At 34.5% G+C, this 22,239-nt stretch overlaps 2 protein-coding genes across 4 annotated transcripts; both read left to right on the top strand.

The window, feature by feature from the left end:
- Positions 1–5,986: 5,986 nt before the first annotated feature.
- LOC122295845 (LOB domain-containing protein 40-like) lies at positions 5,987–7,271 on the top strand. Its single transcript, XM_043105098.1, has 2 exons — positions 5,987–6,442; positions 6,536–7,271. Exons 1-2 carry the CDS (start codon positions 6,250–6,252, stop codon positions 7,123–7,125), a joined length of 783 nt encoding a protein of 260 aa, XP_042961032.1. The 5' UTR covers positions 5,987–6,249; the 3' UTR covers positions 7,126–7,271.
- A 4,386-nt stretch (positions 7,272–11,657) lies between these two features.
- Positions 11,658–16,181, top strand: LOC122297400 (NADH dehydrogenase [ubiquinone] 1 beta subcomplex subunit 10-B-like). 3 transcript variants are annotated; one of them, XM_043107449.1, is made up of 3 exons: positions 11,658–12,015; positions 15,095–15,148; positions 15,918–16,181. In XM_043107449.1, the coding sequence occupies exons 1-2, from the start codon at positions 11,730–11,732 to the stop codon at positions 15,124–15,126; spliced, it is 318 nt and encodes a 105-aa protein (XP_042963383.1). In that variant the 5' UTR covers positions 11,658–11,729; the 3' UTR covers positions 15,127–15,148; positions 15,918–16,181. The 3 variants fall into 3 exon arrangements, with proteins under 3 accessions (XP_042963383.1, XP_042963384.1, XP_042963382.1); XM_043107450.1 differs by having other exon boundaries at positions 15,898–16,181; XM_043107448.1 differs by having other exon boundaries at positions 11,660–12,015; positions 15,932–16,181.
- Positions 16,182–22,239: the final 6,058 nt, after the last annotated feature.

Raw genomic sequence — 22,239 nt, 5'->3', positions numbered from 1 at the left:
GTAGCTCTTAGCCACTGGCCATATTGGAATTTTCCTATACCATTTGGATGAAGCCTAGCTTTTGCCATTGTGCAGGCCCTATCTGGTGCTTAAGGAAACTAGAAGCAAAAAATTGGCGATCTTTCATATTTGAATTATATCCATCTTTGCTTGCCTTCTATTCTTATCAATCTACCTCTAGCTAATGTTTTAGTGATGTCCATGTTAACTCTAGCTTTTAGGAACTTTCCCCACCCAATACCTCTCCATCTACATCACATGTGATCACTTCCCCCACAGTGGATCCAATACTTTCCCCTCCTATGGTCATAGCCGCCAAAGGCATACAGTGTAGTTAAATCCAAAAAGGTTTTGTGTAATATTAATCTCATTAAGAGATGTGTTATTGTCAAATTCTGTGATACAGATCAAATGTTTGTCAAAAGACCAAGGTTTCCGATTAAGAACACGTTCTATGTCCATGTCCTTTTGAAATTTGATTTGAAACTGATTCTGCCCCATCTCGTTAAAAGCTATCCATCCTTTAAGATTCCACATTTTGGTCATGGTGGATTTGAAGGCTTCTTTGTTTATGCTTTTCTACATAAGGATGAGAATTATGAGACATCTCTGGCCTTGTAGTATCGACCATTTTGTTGCTTCTTCTATTAAAGAAACTTTCACTTTCTCTTCCACTGTGAGATTGAATCCTTCCCACATATGCTCTAATTCTTCCGCCATGGGAGAAATCCAGATATCCCACCTTCAATCTGGTCAAAAACACAGAAAATTTTTGACTCAATCACAAACCCTCCACCTTACCCTTCAAGGAAGGAACGACATTCTAATGGATCCTTTCCTAAACTTGGAACAGAATAGAAAGACAAAAGAGAGATTTAAGCCTATTAAGATAATGAAAGTGTTTCATTTTATCTCATCTCATTATTACAATCTTATTAAATTTTTATATAAAATATAATAAATAATTCTTTTTTTTTTAATTTCTAAAATAATAATAATATTAAAAAATAATATAATAATAATAATTTATTTAACTTTCATCTTTATTTATTTTATTTCAATTTATTATCTAAATTTTACTTTAATGGCATAAGGTTCACTCATTTAATTCGATAAGATCGACATCCGACACATTACCTGCCATAGTGCTAAAAAAATTGTACTCGCTTTAATTTAAATAAAAATAATAATTGATGTTAGTTGTATATGTGGACTAAGTAAGACTCGGTGAGGATGGTTTTGAATGTCTTGCTCCTGAAATGCTAACACATGCCCATTTTATTTTATTCAGTCCTGGATTTTTTTAATACTCATTTCTCTTCTTATCCCCTCCTTCCTACAAAAATTATCCCAAAGGATAAAAAAGATTAGTAAATTTTTGGAAAGACTAATCAAATAATAACAATGCTATATACAGTTTTTAAATAGAGACTTTAAAGATAATTTTATCTTTAAAATTTTTTAAAATTAAAAAAATATTTCTCATAAAATGATATTTATTTTCATTTAATAAAAGGTATGTACATACAGTCCTTAAGTGAAGACTGTAAATAGAATTTCTCATCAAACAAACAACTATTAAGAAGACTAATCAAACAAAAGCTTCTAAAAGAAATTAATCAATCAGTAACATGAGATACAGTTTTACAATGTGTAAATCTCGAATAATAAATACTTATTTTGAAAAAAAAATAAAATTTACAACTTATATATAAATTTTTTAAATGATTTTCAAATTTGCCAACTTGTTTCTAAGAACGTACATAAGATCTGTACAATTTTTCTTTTTAAGTATAACTAAGTCCTTTTTTCAAAATAACTATGTGGAAAATTTAAGTATAATTAAAATTTTTTAATATATAAAATATTTAATTAAATAAAATAAAATTTAAAATTAAGATTTGAATTCATATTTTTTATTCTGATATTATATAAAATTATTATTTATATTAAAAAATTTAAACTGATACGTAGAGATATCATTGTTCCTAACCTTATCAATAAATATATATTTTAAACAATGAAAACCAGAGAAAATGAGAAAAGAAACTGGGAAAAGCTTGTTTGCCGCTTGGACTTGACCACGCTAGTTGATTTCAGTTAAAAAATAATAATTTTTTTATTTAATAGTTAAAGAAGTGGTTTTAAATATATTAATATAATTTTTTTTATTTTTTAAATATATTTAAAAAAAAACCTGGCTGCATAGTAGCCCAGTCAAAAGAAACTTTCAAAGAAGGGATAATAACGCGGGATCCAGAGTTATTGGATAAGCATGGGAAGAACTTAAAACCCAAATAACGGGAAACAGGAAAACCATTTGGTCAGCCGCCAAAGACCAAAGGGCGCCCACCGTAGTGCGGACTCTCTCTATCAAATCCAGGTACGGATTCCACAAAACAGGGAGTGGACTGACGAAGGCAGGCGGCGATCTCCGCAGTCACTCCACCGGCACAACATCTCACACGCGCTTATTTCCACGCGGGTATTTTTTTAAATATATTATATATAAAAAAATTTATTCATCATTTTTTACACTACATTTTTATTTTATTTTATTAAATATTTAATATGTAGATAATAAGTAAAAAAATTTAATTAACTTAAGAAGAATTAAATTAAAAAAATTTAAAATAAATAAAAATAAATATAATATGTAATGTGTCAGAATGATACACTGTAAAACTCATTATATATAAATATATATTATAATATATATATTATATGAGTTTCTTTTATTGATGCCGACATTCTCCAATTCATACTAAGATTTTATTTTATTCTTTTAAATTTGGGGTTTAGAGCCATGATCAACACTCAATAGTCTCCGAGCAAAGTATGTACTAGAGGACCTCTAAAAAATTTCCAATCTTTGATTGTAAATAGTACAACACGACCTTCTCTTCCGTTGAGATGGATAGAGAAAGGTTTCAATCAACACATAGTTTCTTAGTCTTGTGATCTATGAATCATATGTATACATGCAAAGGCTAAGGAAGGAGGCTAAGCAGGTCATGCCCCCAAACCATGTATACATGCAAAGGCTAAGGAAGGAGGCTAAGCAGGTCATGCCCCCAAACCAAAACTCTCCTATTTTCAGCCCTAGAAAATGGGTAAAAATGCTCATTTGTGTTCTAAGTATGTTTAAAAACCAACGTCCTATAAAATTTAGGAACATATATTTAAGTTAAAATAAAAAAACCTCATTGAAAAATAAAGGTGTGTATGCAGAAGGTCTTTAGACCTATCACGTTTTTTAATGGTGGATAAGATGAAAAATTATTAAAAAACTTCTATTTACTAGTCAGTATAAGTCACACACATTTTACATCATTTATATAATAAGATTTAATTTATAAAAAAGATCTAAAAACTTTTTTTGTTTTGAGAAAAGGTTGCACTTATATTAATAAATCAACCAAGGAGATTGTAAATACAATGAGGATACTCCTCTACCGAATAATTCCTCGAAGAGGTCTAGTGAACTCTTGGCCAAGTAGTGAGCCACTATATTGGTCTTTCGAGGATAGGGCTAAACATTTAAGCCATTTTACCAGCCCAATTATATTTTCGAACCGACCCAACCCGAAAATACAAAATGTGTAATTGATTATGTTTTCGTTTTATTTCGTTTAAAACGGTTCAATATCAAGTACTTACCCGATATCCAAAAATATTAATTGGTGTTTGCAATCAACATCATTTCACATTTTTGTTTGAACTTCACTCTCTCAGAATTGGGTCTTCGTCTCGCATCCCCCATCGTTGATTCTTCTCTCTATATCCCAAGTTCCAACTCCATTGCTCTCTCAGTCTCTCAGGAAATGGAATTGAACATGATTCTTGGAAATGGAAATGGAAATGGAAATGCATATGGAATTAGTTCAGTGCTTGGTAATGCCTCTTCTGGTAATTTTTCTTCTAGAGTTGAAAATGTTATACTCTCTCCCCTTTACGCTTATCCTTTCCTTTTGAACCTTCTGGATTCGGTACCAACTCATGTTATTATTTTTTGTTAATACATCCAAATTTTTCCTAAAGAAATTATCTGAATTCTTATTTGAAAAAACTTTCCAGAAATATTTTGATTTGCCTAAAGAATATAGAGAGCTGAAAGAAAACTTGAAAATTTCTAAGGGTTTAGGGTTTATTGGTTGGTTGTTTTATTTGAATTTAAAAGAGTATGTGGCATCAAGAAAATTGAAAGAAAAAGAGGTTATCTTTGTTGAAAATCTGTATCTTGTTGTGACTTTGCAAATTTTACTTATTGCTCATTTAAATTCGATAGCCATTATAGTTAGGATCCATTATCTTTTTTTTTTCCTAATCATACTCCAAAAATTAACCTAGACATTTTGTGAAAAAGTCTGTATCGAATTATGCATTTCTTTTTTCAAAAAAGAGGAAAAAGAAATTAGAAATACTAGTCAAGTCGGAAACTTGCTATTTTCTAAATAGATTTGAGGTCGGGTAATCGACCATTCAGTTAAATGGTTAATTGGAAGCCTTCTGTTTCAGGTCGGGATGGCACATGTCCTTTTCATGTCAAGTCGGGTCAGATAAACAGCCCTAGTCAAGGAACATGATTAATTTGCCAAACTCTTATTTCAACAATTTCTTGATATCTGAGATGATAAGGCTAACTGAAATCCAACTTTCTTTCTGTTTAAATATGAGCCAGATATTGTTTCTTTCCTGTAATTTTCAAGTAAAATGAATTATTTTAAAAAATTTTGAAACTGACGCGTGCTGAACGGGTGGTAAAGAATGTGAGTAGGGTTGGTTCCGGACCATAAGGGAAGTAATGCCACACTGTGGCGACTCGACCACACTCTGAGCACTGGACGTGGTTACACGTGTTGTTCCGTTTTTTGGACCAATTTGCATGGTTTTTTCTTCTTTTATCAGTCCCCTTCCTATTACCAATAATTACAATGCAGCCACGTTGAAAAACATGAAACATTCGTTGTCTTATCATCTCACCAGCTATTTGATGAGAAGTTTAAGAGTCAAATAAAATAAAAACTCTTCCCTTATTCTTATTAAATAAGGATAATAAGAATTAAAATCAATATTTTGAATTTCATCTCGTTCAAATCAAAATGGCAGAAATTTATCGTTTTAGTGTAGACTGTATAGTGTTCAATGTTCATTATACTCTATCACTCTATTTTGTTTCGCTTCAAATTCCGATCATTTCGATCGGAATTGAGCATTTTGGTCTCTATTTCATTTTAGATTATTTTTATAATTTTTTTATATTTAAATGATATTTTTTTAAATTTTAAATCTAAATAGTATTTAATTAATTCTAAAATATAAATATATTTATATAGTTTTAATTTTTTTATAATTTTAAATATGTCTTCTCATTGTCTATTTTTTTAAATATTATTATTTTTAATAATTTATCTATTCATTAATTTTTTTTTCTATATTTTTGTGTCTTAACTCAAGTTTTTGATTTTTTTAATATATATTCATTTTATAAATATTCAATTCTTCTATATATATACACATATACATGATACACATTTACATGTATATATATATATATGTATTTATTTTGTTAGTTGTTAGTTTATATATACATATAAATATTTATATATAATATATAATTAATCTCGAAATAGTATGTCGAAACATACCGATACCGAAATATTTTGTTTCAGTACCTTAATCGAAATGGTCACTGAAATGGTATTCAAAAATTTGATTAAAATAATAAATAATATTATTATTTTAAAAATATATATAATTTTAGAATTTTGTTAAAAAGTTTTTAAAAAAATATATATCTTTAAATCTTTAAAAAATACAGATTTTTTTCTTTTATTCCACCTTGCAGAATGTTTAGTTGAAAACATTGAAGTATATGCTTAGATGTTAGGTTTTTAATGAAAAGAAGTTACGTGGAAAGTTCCGATACTCCTCAACATTAGATATGTTCGCCGACGATGTATTTCAATCATGAAATAAGGCAAACAGGACATTACGCATACATGAGAATGATAGCATCTCAATTTCTTGGAAAACAGCCACCTCCCCCCAATACCATTTTCTGGGAAAAGAAACTGCGGCCCACCTACAAACCCACGTCCTCTCCTCGCTTACAAAAATGCCTGCTCGCCACCTCCTCCGCGCCCAACTCATTTTTCTACCCTAGCATCTCAGACAAATTCCTTTGGTTCTCCCTGTGTATCGATTTTCTTACCTTTTTCTTGCTGAATAAACATAATACACCTGAACATGATGCGGATGAGTTGCAATGGTTGCCGAGTCCTACGCAAAGGCTGCGGCGAGAGCTGCACCATCAGACCCTGTCTCCAGTGGATCAGAACCCCCGAGTCCCAAGCCAACGCCACTGTTTTCCTTGCCAAGTTCTATGGCCGAGCCGGCCTCATTAACCTCATCAATGCCGGACCCGAACATCACCGTCCTGGTGAGCAGTTTAAATTCCGTTTTTTAATTCAAATTCGTTGATGAAACTATGAAACGTATATGTTTCTAATTCAAGTTCTATTCTTGGTTGCAGTGATTTTCAAATCCTTGCTATACGAAGCTTGTGGGCGGATTGTGAGCCCGATTTACGGGTCAACCGGGTTGTTTTCGTCCGGGAGCTGGAATCTCTGCCATGACGCCGTGGAAGCCGTTCTTAGGGGGGCTCCGATCACGAAAGTATTGTCGGAGTCGGCCGTGAATCCTCCAGTTCAAGCCTGCGATATACGCCACGTAGCAAAACCAGCTACTTCTGATCAACTCCACAAGGTCAAAAAATCTCGAAGAAAGTTCATGAAGAGCTCGGTCGTTAAGCCGAAACCGAAACCGAAGCCGGAGGTGGAATCTGCTTCTATCCAGTCGCCAGGAAACAGCGGTTCAGATCGTCAGTTGTGGTGTGACAATGATCTTGGTGTATCGGTGAGTCGGAACCCGAGTCTCCGGGGAAATAGCACAGAAACCGACTGTATTTCGGCCGAGACTATGGAGGGGTCGCCGGCGGCGAAACCGGACGAACGAGCCGATGGCTGCAGCGAGGTGGACTTGGAATTGACTTTGGCATTCGGTAATTGGGAACACGTAAAGAGGGAGGAGCAGGACGACGGGTACGATAATGACACGTGTTAGTGGGGTCTCAAGCGGCTTAGATGAGATTTTTTTAGGTTAATACTGCAGAAATTGTATATTGTAAGCAACAAAATTACAAATGTTACAGAATATTAAAATGTCCAATATCTTTTTCTTTATAGAAATGTCATTTATCTTCATTTTCATTGAGTTTTTCTTTATCAACATGATAATTGCACAACTCTTCAAAATGTACCATGTTGAATGGATGCTCCTAATTGTCATAGACCTAAATGATTTATACATATTAAGGATAAGCTTTAATAAAAAAGTAGAATTTATAATAAAAAATTTATCTTTCGAATCTCTATTTTAAGTAGGGGTGGACAGCGAGGCCTTACACCCTGTTGTCTTGCCCCTGCACAAGTGAGGCGGGGATTCGTGCCAATAGAGGCAAGGGGCGGGTGGCCCAATCAGCTTCTGGCCTCCAATGGAGGTGGGGGACTAACTAGGTCCAACCTTGTCCCGGTTTTCCCCGTCCCCATTATAATATATATTTATATAAAAAATTAAAATAAAAAATAAAAAACCACCCTTGGCCATAAAATGAGGCCATTTTATAACAAAATGGCATCATTTTATGTTATAAAATGGCATCATTTTATGGCTGGTCAAAAAAAAAAACCCACTCCATTGTCATGATAAAACGGTGTCGTTCTAGTATGAAGTGTTAAGTCCCCTGTCCTCCCCTCTCCACCACGCGATTTCCCCCGGCCCCTTCTCTCTCTATTTTCTTAAGCTCTTGAAACCCCGAATCTCTCCCTCTCTCTCTCTCTCTCTCTCTCTCTCATCCGAGTCTACTTTGTCACCATTTATCTGTCCGTCGTGTGCCGTCTACTCCATTGCCAAAGGCCCAAAGGTAAGTTTTAAATCAAAATTAAATTCACTTTATTTTTCTTTTGTTGAGTTTTGGAGATCGGAGGAAGGATGAGATTAAATAGAGGAGTTGGAGGATGAGATTTTGCCATTGTGAATTGTGTGATGTGGAGAATCGATTTGCGCATGTATTTTGATATTTGTGTTATTTTTTGTGTGATTTTGTGACTTTAGGGTCTCAATCCGAAATATTATGTTAGGAGTTTTAAGAAATCTTGAAACCCCCAAATTAATTTAGGAAGATTCTAAATTAAGTTAGAGTTTATGTAAACCTTAACTTAGTTTAGGGTTTTCCTACATTGATTTTGCAGTTTAAGTGGATCCCTAAATTAATTTAGGGAAGCCCAAGCTGCAATTAATTAGAAAATTGGTTGGGTTGTTTGCTAAATATATTATCTGATTTAAAAATTGAAAATTGATTTGAATACAAACAATTGTTTTGAAAATTGTATTTTATATTAATTGCTGAATATAGAATTGATGTTAGTGGCTATGAATCTATGGTGTTGCTGTGAATCTGTGGTGATCATAGACGAGCTACATTTTCAGTTTGTGGAGGGGAATGGATTCCAAGAATATTTTAATTACTTAAAACCTAGATTTAATCTTCATTCTCGCCACACAATGGCAAAGGATATTAAAAACCATCACAAGAAAGAGAAAGATTTGTTGAGGGGTCAATTAGCAGATTAAGTAGTTTGTCTTACTATCAATACTTGGCCATTTGTTCAAAATATAATTATATATTTTTTTATTGTGCATCTTATTAATTGTGATTGGACACTACACAAAAAAAAAAAAATTGTTTAGTTTTGTCAAATTTCCTATTACAAGGGTGTGATGGCTGAGAAGGCTTTGGAGGCTATAATAAATAAGTGAGTTAGCACAAATTTTGACAGTAACAGTTGATAATGCCTCATCTAACAATGTCACCTTGTGGCATCTTAAAATCTACCTTAGAGCGACAAATAAGATAATCTTGGGTGGCAATAACTATTTGCATATTAGATGCGTTGCGCATATTTTAAATTTAATTGTCATTGATGTTTTGAAAAATCTTAATGACTCAGTTGCATGAGTCAGAAAGACTGTAAGATTTGTGAGATCTTCTCCTACTAGATTAGAGAAATTCAAAGTTGCTGCAAGAAATGCGAGCATAACATCCAAGGAGAGCTTTTGTACTGATGCTCCTACAAGATGGGTTCCAACCTTCTTGATGTTGGAGATGACTCAAGAATATATGGTGGCTTTTGCATTATTGGGTGATGAAGACATTTAACATGTCAAATATTTTAATGAGCATAGGGGATTAGGAATCCCTATTGATGATAATTGAAAGGTTATTACTACTTTTGTAGATTTTTTAGTCTTTTGTATGAGGTCACATTGAGGTTATACGGTTTTTTGTACCCTACATATAATGATTTTTGTTAGCAAATATTTAAAGTGAAAGAAGAAATAGATGAAATGTGTAAGGGTGATCATATAAGGAAGCGGGAGATGATATGATGATGATGCTCAAATATAACAAGTATTTCATGAGAGATTTGAGTAGGCTCAATATTTTGTTATATGTAGTTGTTAATCTTAACTCACAGATCAAGATTGATGGCATGGTATATAGTTTGGGTCTGAGCTTATTGGGACAATGGTTAGATAAATTTTTGATAAATTGTTTAATGAGTTTACCATGATCAGGGATGGTAATGCACCTACACCTGCCTCCTCCAGAAACTGGGGTAAAAAAAAGTCTAGTGTGGGGATAGAGGTTGCGGTAGAAACCCCCTATTAGTTCATCAATTTAGGAAGGCGAAGTCGGAGGTAGACAGATATTTAGTAGGGGATCTTCTTCCATATATACGAGACTTTGATATATTAGTATGGTGGAAAACCAATGCCGTAAAATATCTCATTCTTGGAGAGATAGCCTGTAGTATTTTAGCTATCCCTATTCATACCGTTGCCTTAGAGTCAGCTTTAGTACCTAAGGGAGCATATTAGATCTATTATGAAGTTCATTCTCTGCTACCACTATGGAGGTATTGATTTGCACATAGAATTGGATCAATGGAACGAAAATTCTTATTCTGGATGTTCTTGACTTTTAGGAGATCAACGAGGAGGAGGGTGGTGATCAACCTGGATCTAATAATCGTTGATTTCATTTTATTATTTTGATTTATTTATATTCATTGCTTCGGTATTAATTTTAAATTTAATTGTTGTAGCAATACATGAGACGACGTTTACCTCCGCTGTAGTATGACTTCGTGGTATTGAACCCACTGTTGCTATTTGCTATAGGTTTGTATAATTTGTATTTTCCCTTAATTATTATTAATTGTATTTATATAATTTTGGTATCTTGTTATTTTGCTTGTATTTTTTTAACTTTTATAATCTTATTATAATATACTCAATCCTAATCCCAAGCCTAAAGACCAACTGACCAAATGATCTATTTTCATCTTCATCTTGTCCCCATCTCATCTTGGTTAGTCAGATTTTAGTTTGTAATTTTTTTATTTTTAATATATGTTTGTAATTTTAATTTTTGTTTATGTTTATAATTCTAATTTATTTTTCTATTAAATTGTTAATGTTTTAGGTTTTATAATCTCGCAATCTCACAGCATGCAGCACTAATTATATGTCTTTTCACCCATGGCCATCCCAAATGTCAAACAACCCACTTATTTGTATAGTTGAATTCAATGATTCACTGGTTTGTAATGTTGCTAACTTGCTACAATGTTCCCTTATATGTTTCTAATTTTGTTATTGTTATATCTCAATTTGTATTATTATAATAGCTTAATTATGATTATTAATTTATTATTTAGTACTTATTACTTTCGTAGTTGATTACAAGTTGTAACTAGTAATATATTATTTTTATTATTGTAAATTTTTTTTTTTGTTCTTTATATTTTTTTAGTTAATTTTTGAGTCTAAAATGGGTCAAAACCTATTTCTAGTCCATTTTGGACCCATTTAAACTATTTTTGAGCCTTTTGAGCCCAAAAACATGTTCTGGGCTAATGGCCCATGTGGCGGGCAGGAGGGCAGATAGATGGGTGTCTACCTCTACACTTTGTACCCGAACAAGGTACCCCACCCCTGCAAACCGAGGGTGAATTATTTCAGGGGCGGCCCCACCTCATAGAGTGTAGATAATACCTCTAATTTTAAAGATCTGTACGAGATTTGCATACTATAAACATTTACCTGAACCATTCTCTTGATAAACATGATTGTGGAATCTTAAATAATGATTTGATCAGTACCAAATAAAGCATAATATTTGTTAAAGAATTTGGGTTTAACTTAAAATTTTGTAATCTTCCATTATTTTTATTAATAAAAATCACATCCGTTGATATAGTGCATTTTAAATAATCATCTATTCGAGCGGCTGACTATAAAATAATTTAAAATAATATATAAATGCAATAAAATTTAAGAGGAAAAATCATATTTTTTTTTAATAAAAAAACCATATTTCTTTATAATTTATAAATAATGCAATTATGCTGTAAGATGAAGTGAAGCAGATGGGCCAGGTAAGGCCTGATGTAATGTCATGTTAGGAAGCCCTAAAACTCAATCGAGAGGAGCCGGCCCAAACGAGAAGTAAAGCTACATTTACAGCGGCAGCTTTGGTGGTGGGAGTCGGGACTGGTGGTGAGATAGGGAGAAAGTAGGCACCAGAGAAGACAGCGAGAAAAATGGGGAGAAAGAAGGGCTTGGATTTCGATGAGTCGCCGCCGGACGACTTCGATCCCTCGAACCCGTACAATGACCCGGTGGCGATGCTTGAGATGAGGGAGCACATAGTGCGGGAGAAGTGGATCCAGATCGAGAAGGCGAAGATCATCAGGGAGAAGCTCAAGTGGTGCTACCGCGTCGAAGGCATCAACCATCTCCAGAAGTGCCGCCACCTCGTCCAACAGTACCTTGACGCCACTCGCGGCATCGGCTGGGGCAAGGACGGTCGCCACCCCTCCCTTCACGGTCGGGCTCTCTCTCTCTCTCTCTCTCTCTCTCTCTCTCTGTATACTTTTCTCTTTGAATGCCAATAAATTTAAGGATAGGAATTAGATCGATCGTTTAAAGAATTACGTTTTCAACCGGCTCGAAAATTGGTTTAGTGGGAAGTTTAGCTTGTTATCACTTCACTTACCTAAAGTCCATATACTTATGTTCAGGAGATTCTAGTTTGTTTTTTCGTTTTATTGCGAGTAGAAAATAATGCTGTTTGGATTGTGGATTATTAATCTACCAAGTCATTAGTAGCTGTCTTTACAGACTAATGAGTTAGATTATATACCTTAATTTCTTACCAATGTCCAGAATTCTTCTCTCTCGCACATAAACATATCTATCTGAACCTCGGTATGGGTGTGGTGAAGGAAGATATTTAGAAGGTATTTTTCATGAGTTCTACTAAACAATTTGAGAAGAGTGCCCGCTTTGTCTTGATTTCCGATTGATGAACAAGAAGGAGAATGGAACTATTGGATTTTGTGACTCGCCCCCAGTCGGATGAATGGAGGACTGACTGACCCGGGTTTTCATGAGTATTGGCGGGTTCTGGAGACTTAATACCACCGTCATATTATCTCAAAGAAGCCTGGAGCAATTGAGGCAAAATGATTTTCGATCAATTAGTCTTGTTGGTGGTATTGCTAAAGTTCTTGCCAATAGATTAAAATGAGTACCACCCAAGATCATTCATAACTCCCAAAACGCCTTTGCCAATGGAAGGAAAATTCTTGACTTGGTTTTGATTGCTAACGAATGCTTGCATTGTAGGTTGAGATCAGGCCAGCCAAGGGTAAGTTGCAAATTGGACATTAAAAAGGTGTACAACCATGTGAATTGGGGTTTCTTATTTTATCTAGTGAAGAGATGGTTGGGGAAAAAATGGCGTGGTTAAAGCATTGTATCTCCTCGGTTCAATTCCTTGTATTGGTGAACAGAGCCCCCAAGGAATTTTTCAGCAGTTCTCGAGGCACATATCAAGGGGATCCACTAACCCCCCTACTCTTCTGTTATTGCTGTAGAGGCATCAAGTAGGATGATCTTGAATATGGAGCTTAGGGGCTTATTGTCAAATTTTTAAATGGCCTCAAGGAATGGATCTGGGCTCAACATATCTCATTTGCTATTTGCCAATGACGCACTATTATTCTATGAGGCCAACCGTGATCACATTGGCTATTTGTGGTGTTTACTCTTACGTTTTGAAGTGGTATTTGGGTTGTACGTGAAATTTGGAAAAGTTGGAATTGCTCCTGATCAGTGATGCCAAGAATGTAACTAGTTTATCGGATGTATAGGGTTGTAGGATCTCATCCTTTCCCATGACACAGCTTGGGCTTCCCTTCAAAACCAAAACTATATGGGATCGCATTTTTTTAAGGATGGAGTGGTGTTTAGCTGATTGGTAGCATATATATTTGTTGAACGGTGGAATGATTACTTTGACTGAAAGCATGCTTGCCAACTGGTCCACCTATTTTATGTCCCTTTTTATGTCAACTGTTTGGAGAATATACAATGAGACTTTTTATGGGGAGGGATTGGGGAAGACACCAAGGTCCAACTTCTGAATGGGCTAATGTGTGCTCACTGGTCAAAGAAGGTGGGCTTGGGGTGAGAAATTCAATTCTCTTTAATTGGGTTCGTATGGGGAAGTGGCTTCGGCAGTATGTGTATGGAAGGGAGAGCCTATGGAGGATGTTAATAGACAAAATATGTGAGGAGGTTGGTGTCCCATTGAGGTCAATGGGTCTTTTAGGGTCGGCCTTGGGAAGAACGTTAGAAGAGGATGTGGTGACTTTGCCCGTTACACTAGATTTATGCTTGGGGGTTGGGCCAAAGATAAGCTTTTGGCAAGATGTTTGGTGTGGTGATCAATCTTTCAGAAGTACTTGAGCAATTCTTTATAGAATCTTTTGCATGAAGGAAGCATATGTGGCTGGCCTCTATAATCATCGGCATGATTCAGCTCAATGGGGTGTCATCTTTCCTAGGGAGGTGGATCTTTTTGCATCATTCTTTGACAAGTTGGATTCATGTAGGGTGGAACATAATGGTGTTGATAAAATGGTTTGGATCCCATCTAGGAGAGGAAGTCATACTATAAGGTGCTTGTAATCACACCAAGGAGCCTTTCTTGTGGAAGTTTATTTGGAAGAATAGGGTTCCTTCAAGAGTGGCTTTCTTCATGTGGACAGTGCCATTTACGAAAATACTTACCTTGGACAACGTGAGGCGTGGCATGATAATGGTCAACTAGTGTTACATGTGTAGGAAAAATGAGATGGGGGATCTCCTACTTTTACATTGTGAGGTTGCTAGCATTCTATGGAGCGTGTTCTTTGATCTCTTTGGGATTAAATGGGTGATGCCCTTACAGGTGTTGGAGCTTTTAACTTGTTGGAATGGATAGTTCAACCACCATCAGTATGTTTCATTGTGCCAAGATGATCTGTAGTGTGTCCTATGGTGCATATGGACGGAAAGAGACTGGCGCCGCTTTGAGGATCACGGAAGATGGTGTTGGATTTATAGTTTTATGCTTAAACACCCTGTATCAGTGACAAGGGCCCATTATGGTGTTTTCTTTTATATTTCTAATTTTCAGGATTTCATGGCTCTCTTCTCATTTGTTGTTGAGTGAGTTCATGTGTACTTCCTGTACACATAGATAACATCCCTTTTCTCTATAATAAAATCTACCTCAGTCATAAAAAAGAAACAAAAAACAAGAAAGTAAATGGTTGAGTGTGGGTGTTATGATATTCTTAGGTTGTCAAGGATGACTGAAGAAAAGAGAGAGAAAAGTGGAGACAGAAGAGAGTAGAATGTTTTTAAAGTATATACCATACTGTTTTTGTTTGTACGACTATGAAGTAGCTGACTATGCTTTTGAATTTTGTGGGTGTTGTATGGTGAAGAATATCAGAATTAAAATCCATATAATTTCTCCTCACTGGTGCCATGGTAATTATACAAAGCATGGCTATGTTCTATGCCCCTTTGCTCTCCAGGTTACTGAATTTTCTCTTTTGATTTTCTGAATCAGGTCCAAAGGTTGAGGCAGTTGAATCTGACTGATTCACAGCATAAATAAGTTAAGGTATTCTTGAAGTTTGCTTTCTGAACTTAAAATCCGTACTCAAATGACAATCGCAGAATTGATTAATCTTTCTTTTTCATTTTCCTTATTGTTGTTTGTGGAACCATGGGGTTGTTTCTCTTTCCTCCTGTAATTTCTGAGAACATATATGGGAGAAAGAGAGAAATTGGAAAAAAGAATCGATTGATCTAAACCTAAATCTTTGGATCTTGTTTCAACTTTATAGCAATCTAAGGTAGCATTATAGAAAATAAGCTACTACCTTTAGGATTTCCTGATGAACAGAAAGGAGAATTGAGCATTGGCAAACTGTGATGTATGGATTCAATATTTTTTTAATGGTTCTTCTTCTATATGAGCTATAGAAAAGAACCGAGTATTATTTTCACATACTAGAAGAGAAAAGTAGAGTATGAAACAAGGCTGTTGACAATAATAGGCATGTTGTCTTAGCTGTCCTTTCATTTTAAATACTCCCATTGTTTATTCCACTGCATATGCTGTGTATAAAGTACGATTTGTTTGTAATAACTGTTAGCAATCTGGATAAAGGAATCCCCTCCAATCCCCTCGCCCAAAAAAAAAAAAAAAAAAAAAAAAAAAAGGGATAAAGGAGCTCCCTTTCATCTTTTGTGTCTAATTTAATATTTTTTTGTAATATTGGATAAAGGATCTACCATCGTTTACTGTGTTACATTTTCCTGTGCTTAAAGTTAAGATTGTTGACAATAATGTTTTGCCACACATAGGATGAATCAATTCAGTCCAGCTTCCTTCTTGCAGGAAACTCAACCCGGTCATTAGGTGTTTGGTGAAATGCTCAAACAAGACGGAAGCGGGGCCAGTCAGTGTGACAGTTTGGGGTTGTAATGTGGTTCTTTGGTTTTATTTGGACTCCCATGATCCAAACATCTCTTTTCTTTCGTTATGTGCAGAAGCCATTGTTATTGCTTCAGATTTCATCTTAGATTTTATTGCCTGACAACATCCAAAAAATGGCAGTGAATGAAAATAAATCAGATGATTAAATAAATTTGCTGTCCCCAACGGTTTGATTTGATTGGCCAAAATAGTTATTTTATATTAAAAAGATAACGCAATCAATCACATTAATAAAGTGCTTAAAGAGTATACAAACATTATTGCATAGAGTTTTTGTTTAGGTAAATTCAAAAGTTTGAACCTCACATTGGATTACCCATCTTACTGCATTTTTTTTTTTTAATGCATCTATTTTTAATAGTACTTCTGGTAAATACTTTTTATCTTCATCTTCGTACTCTTCAACTACCTATACACAAAAATATATAAAATCTGTTCGGTAGCCTAAATTAACTTAATTGTTAAACACAAAGCATCAAAATACCTACAAATCTAGAAATTGTGGGAAGATGTGCAATGCAAATATTAACGTTTGGCTAGGGAGAGAGAAAATAACATTAAAAATTTAGATGATTAAATTACTATTTACTTAGATATGTGGGACAGCTGTTGTAACTCATAACTCAGATCATTTATATTCGGCTATTCTGTAGCAGACAGGCCAATATTTCCACATTTTGAAACAAACTTTAGATGACACAGGCAGATCGTTAAGTTGATGTCAATGCTCTCGATAATGATATACCTTTTTTTTTCAAAATGCGCTTGTAATAAATATATGTATATAAATATATATATTTATTAAACAATTACAAAATACAAAAATCTAAAGGTAGGAGGCCCAACAATCATCATTAAACCAACTAATACAATATAAGAAAAGGATATAAAAAGTGAAATTTGAAACCAATAGCTCCTACCTATTTCCCATAAAGTAAAGCTGCTTAAAATGATTGCAGTCTAATAAATAGACTGCAACACTATACAGTAGATTGTGTTGTGTTGCATTTTGCTGGTCAGTTTGGCTGAATAAAACACTCACTTCTTTTTCCTCACGATCTTTAGCTAATAAACAATTATATAATAAAATAGCATTCGATAGATGGTCCGATACATTGACAAATAGCCCTCAGTGGCTGTGAAGGCACATAGAAATCACGCGCCACTTCTAATAAGAAGACGCTTGTTGGATTTGCAAGATCGAAGGTCGCTGATCCTCTTTTTACCACGTATGGCAGCACAACATGCACTGTAACGCAACAGTGCATGGATCTCACGCGCTACTCGAACGGACGAAAAAGTTTCTGCATGCGGACTCAACTGCGTCTATACAGCACTTTTCAGCAGCCCTTTATTTTCTACGTACGTACCCTGTCCAAACCCAAGTTTGAAATACATGTTAGTCAATATTCCAAGAATACCGCGGCGTGACAAACCACATGATCATCAGTAAAAGCATATTAAAACTAATCTCAACAAGATGATCTAACTACTATCATCCAATAATAATTTATATGAATATATATAGCAAGACGAGAAAAATAATTAATATAATGGATACGCGAGTCCCTGTTCTACATAGCTAACACGACAAGAGTTGATTTGTAAGAGAAGTTTAACATGACTTTTGAACTTTAGATCTTTTCAATCTAACGCGTCGGCAGTGTAATACTCTTCCTTCTAATCCTCAGAGATTCTAAAGGTATATATCCTCCATGTTGGCTTGCAAATAAAAGACGCTTTCGATGGATACTATAGAAGATGGAATATGCTATTTTTCTGATGATGCAAAAGTGATGAAACTTGGGGAGCTCCCTTCAGTCCAATGGGCGGGCTAAGTAGGCGGAAGGAGTTGCTCCCACACCATGCGCTTGGCCAAACTTAACGTTCTGTTCGGAGATCCGTACGTACATACATGCAAGATGATGATGTTTCATCAGTACCACCTTTGATCTGTACAGGAAAACATCAAGGATAGCCGAGTGCATGAGATGGCAGCTCTAACCGCTCCTCAGCCCTCTGTATTGGACTAAAAGGAGCTCCTTATCCTCCCCCACAATATGCTATACTCTCTCTCTCTCTCTCTCTCTCTCTCTCTCATTTAGAAGCTAGTAAAGATTAATCAAAGCTGTTTGGGACATGGGTCCATCCCTAGCTAGCTCGTGCTTCCTTTTATATACAGCTTTTGATCACTCCCACAAATGGACAAAAAGCCTAATATTGAGGAATCCGAGCCTTCTGGAGTTAGAATAAACTATATATTGCATTAGAAATTTTTTTGAGTCCGATCACTATCTGTACGTGATGTAGCACTGTCTATGATCAATTTTGAATTATTCTTTTAACCATTGGAAAGGCAGTGAATAGGATATTTCACGTTGCTTTAAAGAGAAAATTCTTGCTCTTCACAATAATTTTAAGGGTTACAGTTGTAACATCGAATTCATGTACTTTTGAAACATAAGCCCAAATGTCTATATAAGATGTAGAGAAATGATAATTATAGTTATGAGTACGCAAACGCCACATAATTATTTTGAAAACATATGAGTCGACTCACACGTAAAAAATTAATTTTTTAATATTAGACTTTACTTTTTTGTAAAATGAATGTACAGTAACTATATATTTTATGACTGTATGTATCATTGCTTATAACAAACTAAATTCATGGAAAGTGCTCATGCATGGTATATAATGAAGAAAAAAAAGAATAAAATGTGGGGACTTAAAATGATCATGATAACATGAGTGTTTAGCCATTGATTCTATATTATTAATACATTTCCAAACAAAATTATAAGTAGAGTACTCATTATTAGACGAGGTATTCGATCCAATTCTATTTCAATGCTAGCGTGACTGATTTTGTGATCATAAGTTACAACTTTGAAATAATTCTATTCTAATTCTAAAGTGAAGCATGTGAAAGTATTCTTTTTTACCCCTATATTTTGAAATAATTCTTTTCACCACCTTTCTTTAGGGCTCGTGATATAAATTCTTTTATCTTTTCCTGCATGGGTTTCCCGTGAGCGTCCTTTGTTGCCAGCTTCTGCTCCTTATTCCTGGCTTCATAGTGATCAGGCTCATGATATCGATGAAATCCTCGTCTGCAATCTCAGCGTACAACATACGATCACCAGGGATAGACCATGACCTTTCCTTTCCCAGTAATGGACAAACTAGCTAGCTTTACGTCATAAATATGTACTGATTGATTATGAAGTGAGGTGCTTTGGTTGCTTTGGAAATATAGCATATATATATATATATTATAATATGGTGGCTTTGAGATAAAGATGAGGGCTATATGTGATCCAATGGGATCCACTTACCCTAAAGTACTTTTTCGGGAAAGCTTCTGGGACAGATGAATATCATGGATCCCGGTTTTCTATCTCTATCTCAGTTTGAGTCAGGTCTCAACTATATATTAGCACTGATGGCAAGAGACCTAGATTCTTATTTATATAGATACAGGTAATATGCTTTTTTGGTTTTTGGCCATCTTCAAATAAAGGTTTGAGAAATTATTTGTACAATGCCCAAATAGATCATAAGCCCCATATATACAAGTATTTGTAAAAAATAGACCCCACTTAGAAAGTGTAAAAAGAAACTATTCTTTATTAATGAAATTCACTTTTTTAAAAAAGAACTTATATAAAGCTTCTTTATTTGAGACCTTTTTTTTAATATATTTGAAAGAAGGGTTTTCGAACTTCAAACCTCTATTTTGGAGGCTGAAAGTTATACCAATCAGATTACAAATTTTTTACTTACTATTAAAACTTGTACCTAACATTTCTCATATGAAACTTATTCACTTAAATTTTGTTTGTTTACTTTAGCAATCTCCTCTAAAGGGATGAATCTAATCCCTAACTACCCATGAAAAAAAAAATCTATTCCCTAATTACTATCATGCACCCTTCCTCTCATATGTAAGCTTGTCGATCTATCAACTGTCACCTGACACCACGCAGAGGCCAATGTTTGATATCAATGCCTCTTTACATAAGAAAATTTAATATTACAGCATATTCTCATTTCACTTTTGCCTTACTATAATAATGTGATAGTATTCATTAGCTTTTGAATTTGTCGGTTTAAAAAGGAAAAACTAATCTAATGACCAATATAATGCCACATCAACACAATCACATGCATATATATATATATATATATTCTTTCCATGCAAATTCAACTTTTTTCTAGCTAATAATCTTCACTACTTCCATGGAGGTGATAAAAGACAATTAACATTCTAAACGACTAACTTTGAGGAATGAGTTTAATTTATATTTACTTTCATCATATCAACAACTGCCATATAGCATCAATGTTAATAGTTTGAGCTCATGATGAAATCTTGAAAGAGATTCAGCTGTACGTGAATTCCAGCCTTTATCATGGTTCAGCTCTTTTCCTTTTACTTATTTTCCATGCAATAAAGACAAAACAAACAGTAAAAGGTGGTCTGTTTAGGAACATCCTTGGTCTTTGATTGCTTTGTAACATGCATGGGAGTTATATATCTATGGACGGTTCTCTTTGGGCTGGTCTGAAACCTCGTATTGTCTGTATCTTCTTCAACCCTGATCAGAATTTGCCCAGATCGATGATCCTGATCATCATCAGCTTTGTACGCAAATAAGCTAACCCTATATCCAATTGCTGTAGTAGGAGGGAAAGTAACATGAATGCAGTCTGTACATGTAGAGGAGATCAAAGATTTTGCTGACAAGATCTTGTTGAGTTACGAGGAGAACTTTGTACGTACGTACAGCTGTGTTATTTAGTATTTGTCTTTGTTCCAGTATTCTTGGATTCTGATTCTCTCACTCCCAAATGGTATTTTCTGGAGCTCAGAAGAATGGCTTCTAAATATCTCCTGCAAGACATCACCTCATTCCTTGCAAGATATTAAGCCTCTCAATAGCAAAGTTAATTGCATCAGTGGACTGACAGGCAAGTATTGTCAATTTGTTCTTGCTGGATCTGATTAGGTTTAATTGTTAAGCAAATTGCTAACAGATTGAGATTCAATTACATTAGACTTAGCTGAATGATGAATCGCGTCTTTTTACTTACAAACCAATATGTATGAAGAACGTGCGTACATTTTATATCCTAAGAGCGCGGGCATTAATTTAACTCATTTTGCATAAAATTGCATACCTTGAAATATTTAAATACAAAATTATATGAATTTTAGCTACAGTAGCAACCTTCCCATGGTCATATTTGGGTCTTCACTGTACAAAAGCCGAAGCAATAATTTAATCAATAAAACTAGTTTACTTGTAACCACCAGGCCCAATATTTTTAAGGTTGGGATATAAATGTTCTTATTGGGCCAAAATTAGATTTAATGGTTCAGTTCAAATTAGTTGATGAGCTATTATCTATTGAGGTTTGTATTATGTGGAATCGAGATTAGACCATATAATAAATTTTATTTATTTAACTATATTTAAAATAGTATCATTGTTAGTATATTACTATTGTCAAATTCTGTCTTTAATAAGTGGTTCATTTTAATCTGATTATGCTTTTGATGATGATGATGATGATTATTATTATTATTATTAAAAGGATGAAGATAGTGGGATAGTTTAAACTTCCCACGTTCTCCATCTCTCTCGGACGAAGCGCAATATGCAGTGATTTGTAGCCGTTAGTATTTTTATATATCTTTTATGCAATTCTCTGGTCATAACAAGCAACCTTGTGATACCTCATACGATAAGAATAAATGTAGGTGGTGTAAAAGATCTCACATTACTTAGGAATGAGAAGTTTTTACTTTTTATAAGATTTCAATTAGGATCCAATTGTATCATTGACTTGTCCTTTTAATGTATAGGTCATATGATTTGGACATTCTATTGGAGCGTTTCAAATGGTATCAAAGCCTATCCCAGATAGAAATGTGAGATTTGAGCTATACTACCTACGATGGACTCGCCCGAAGAACCATACCACCTACGATGGACTAACCCGAAAAGATTGTGATACCTCATATGATAAGGATAAGAGTAAATAGTGTATGAGATCCTATATTGCTTGAGAATAAGAAGTTCTTACTCTTTTTTTTTTTAATTTTTTTTTGAAGAAAAAACTCTTATGCCATTCCATTATAATAGAGATGAGATACAAGGAGGGGATTCCTCCATGGTTACAATTGAATCCGAGATGGTAAG

The sequence above is a fragment of the Carya illinoinensis genome, chromosome 15 (genome assembly GCF_018687715.1).
Source record: "Carya illinoinensis cultivar Pawnee chromosome 15, C.illinoinensisPawnee_v1, whole genome shotgun sequence".
NCBI classification, from domain to species: Eukaryota; Viridiplantae; Streptophyta; class Magnoliopsida; order Fagales; family Juglandaceae; genus Carya; species Carya illinoinensis.
Note: the sequence above shows the minus strand (reverse complement) of the source record. Positions and strands in the feature narration are given on the sequence as shown.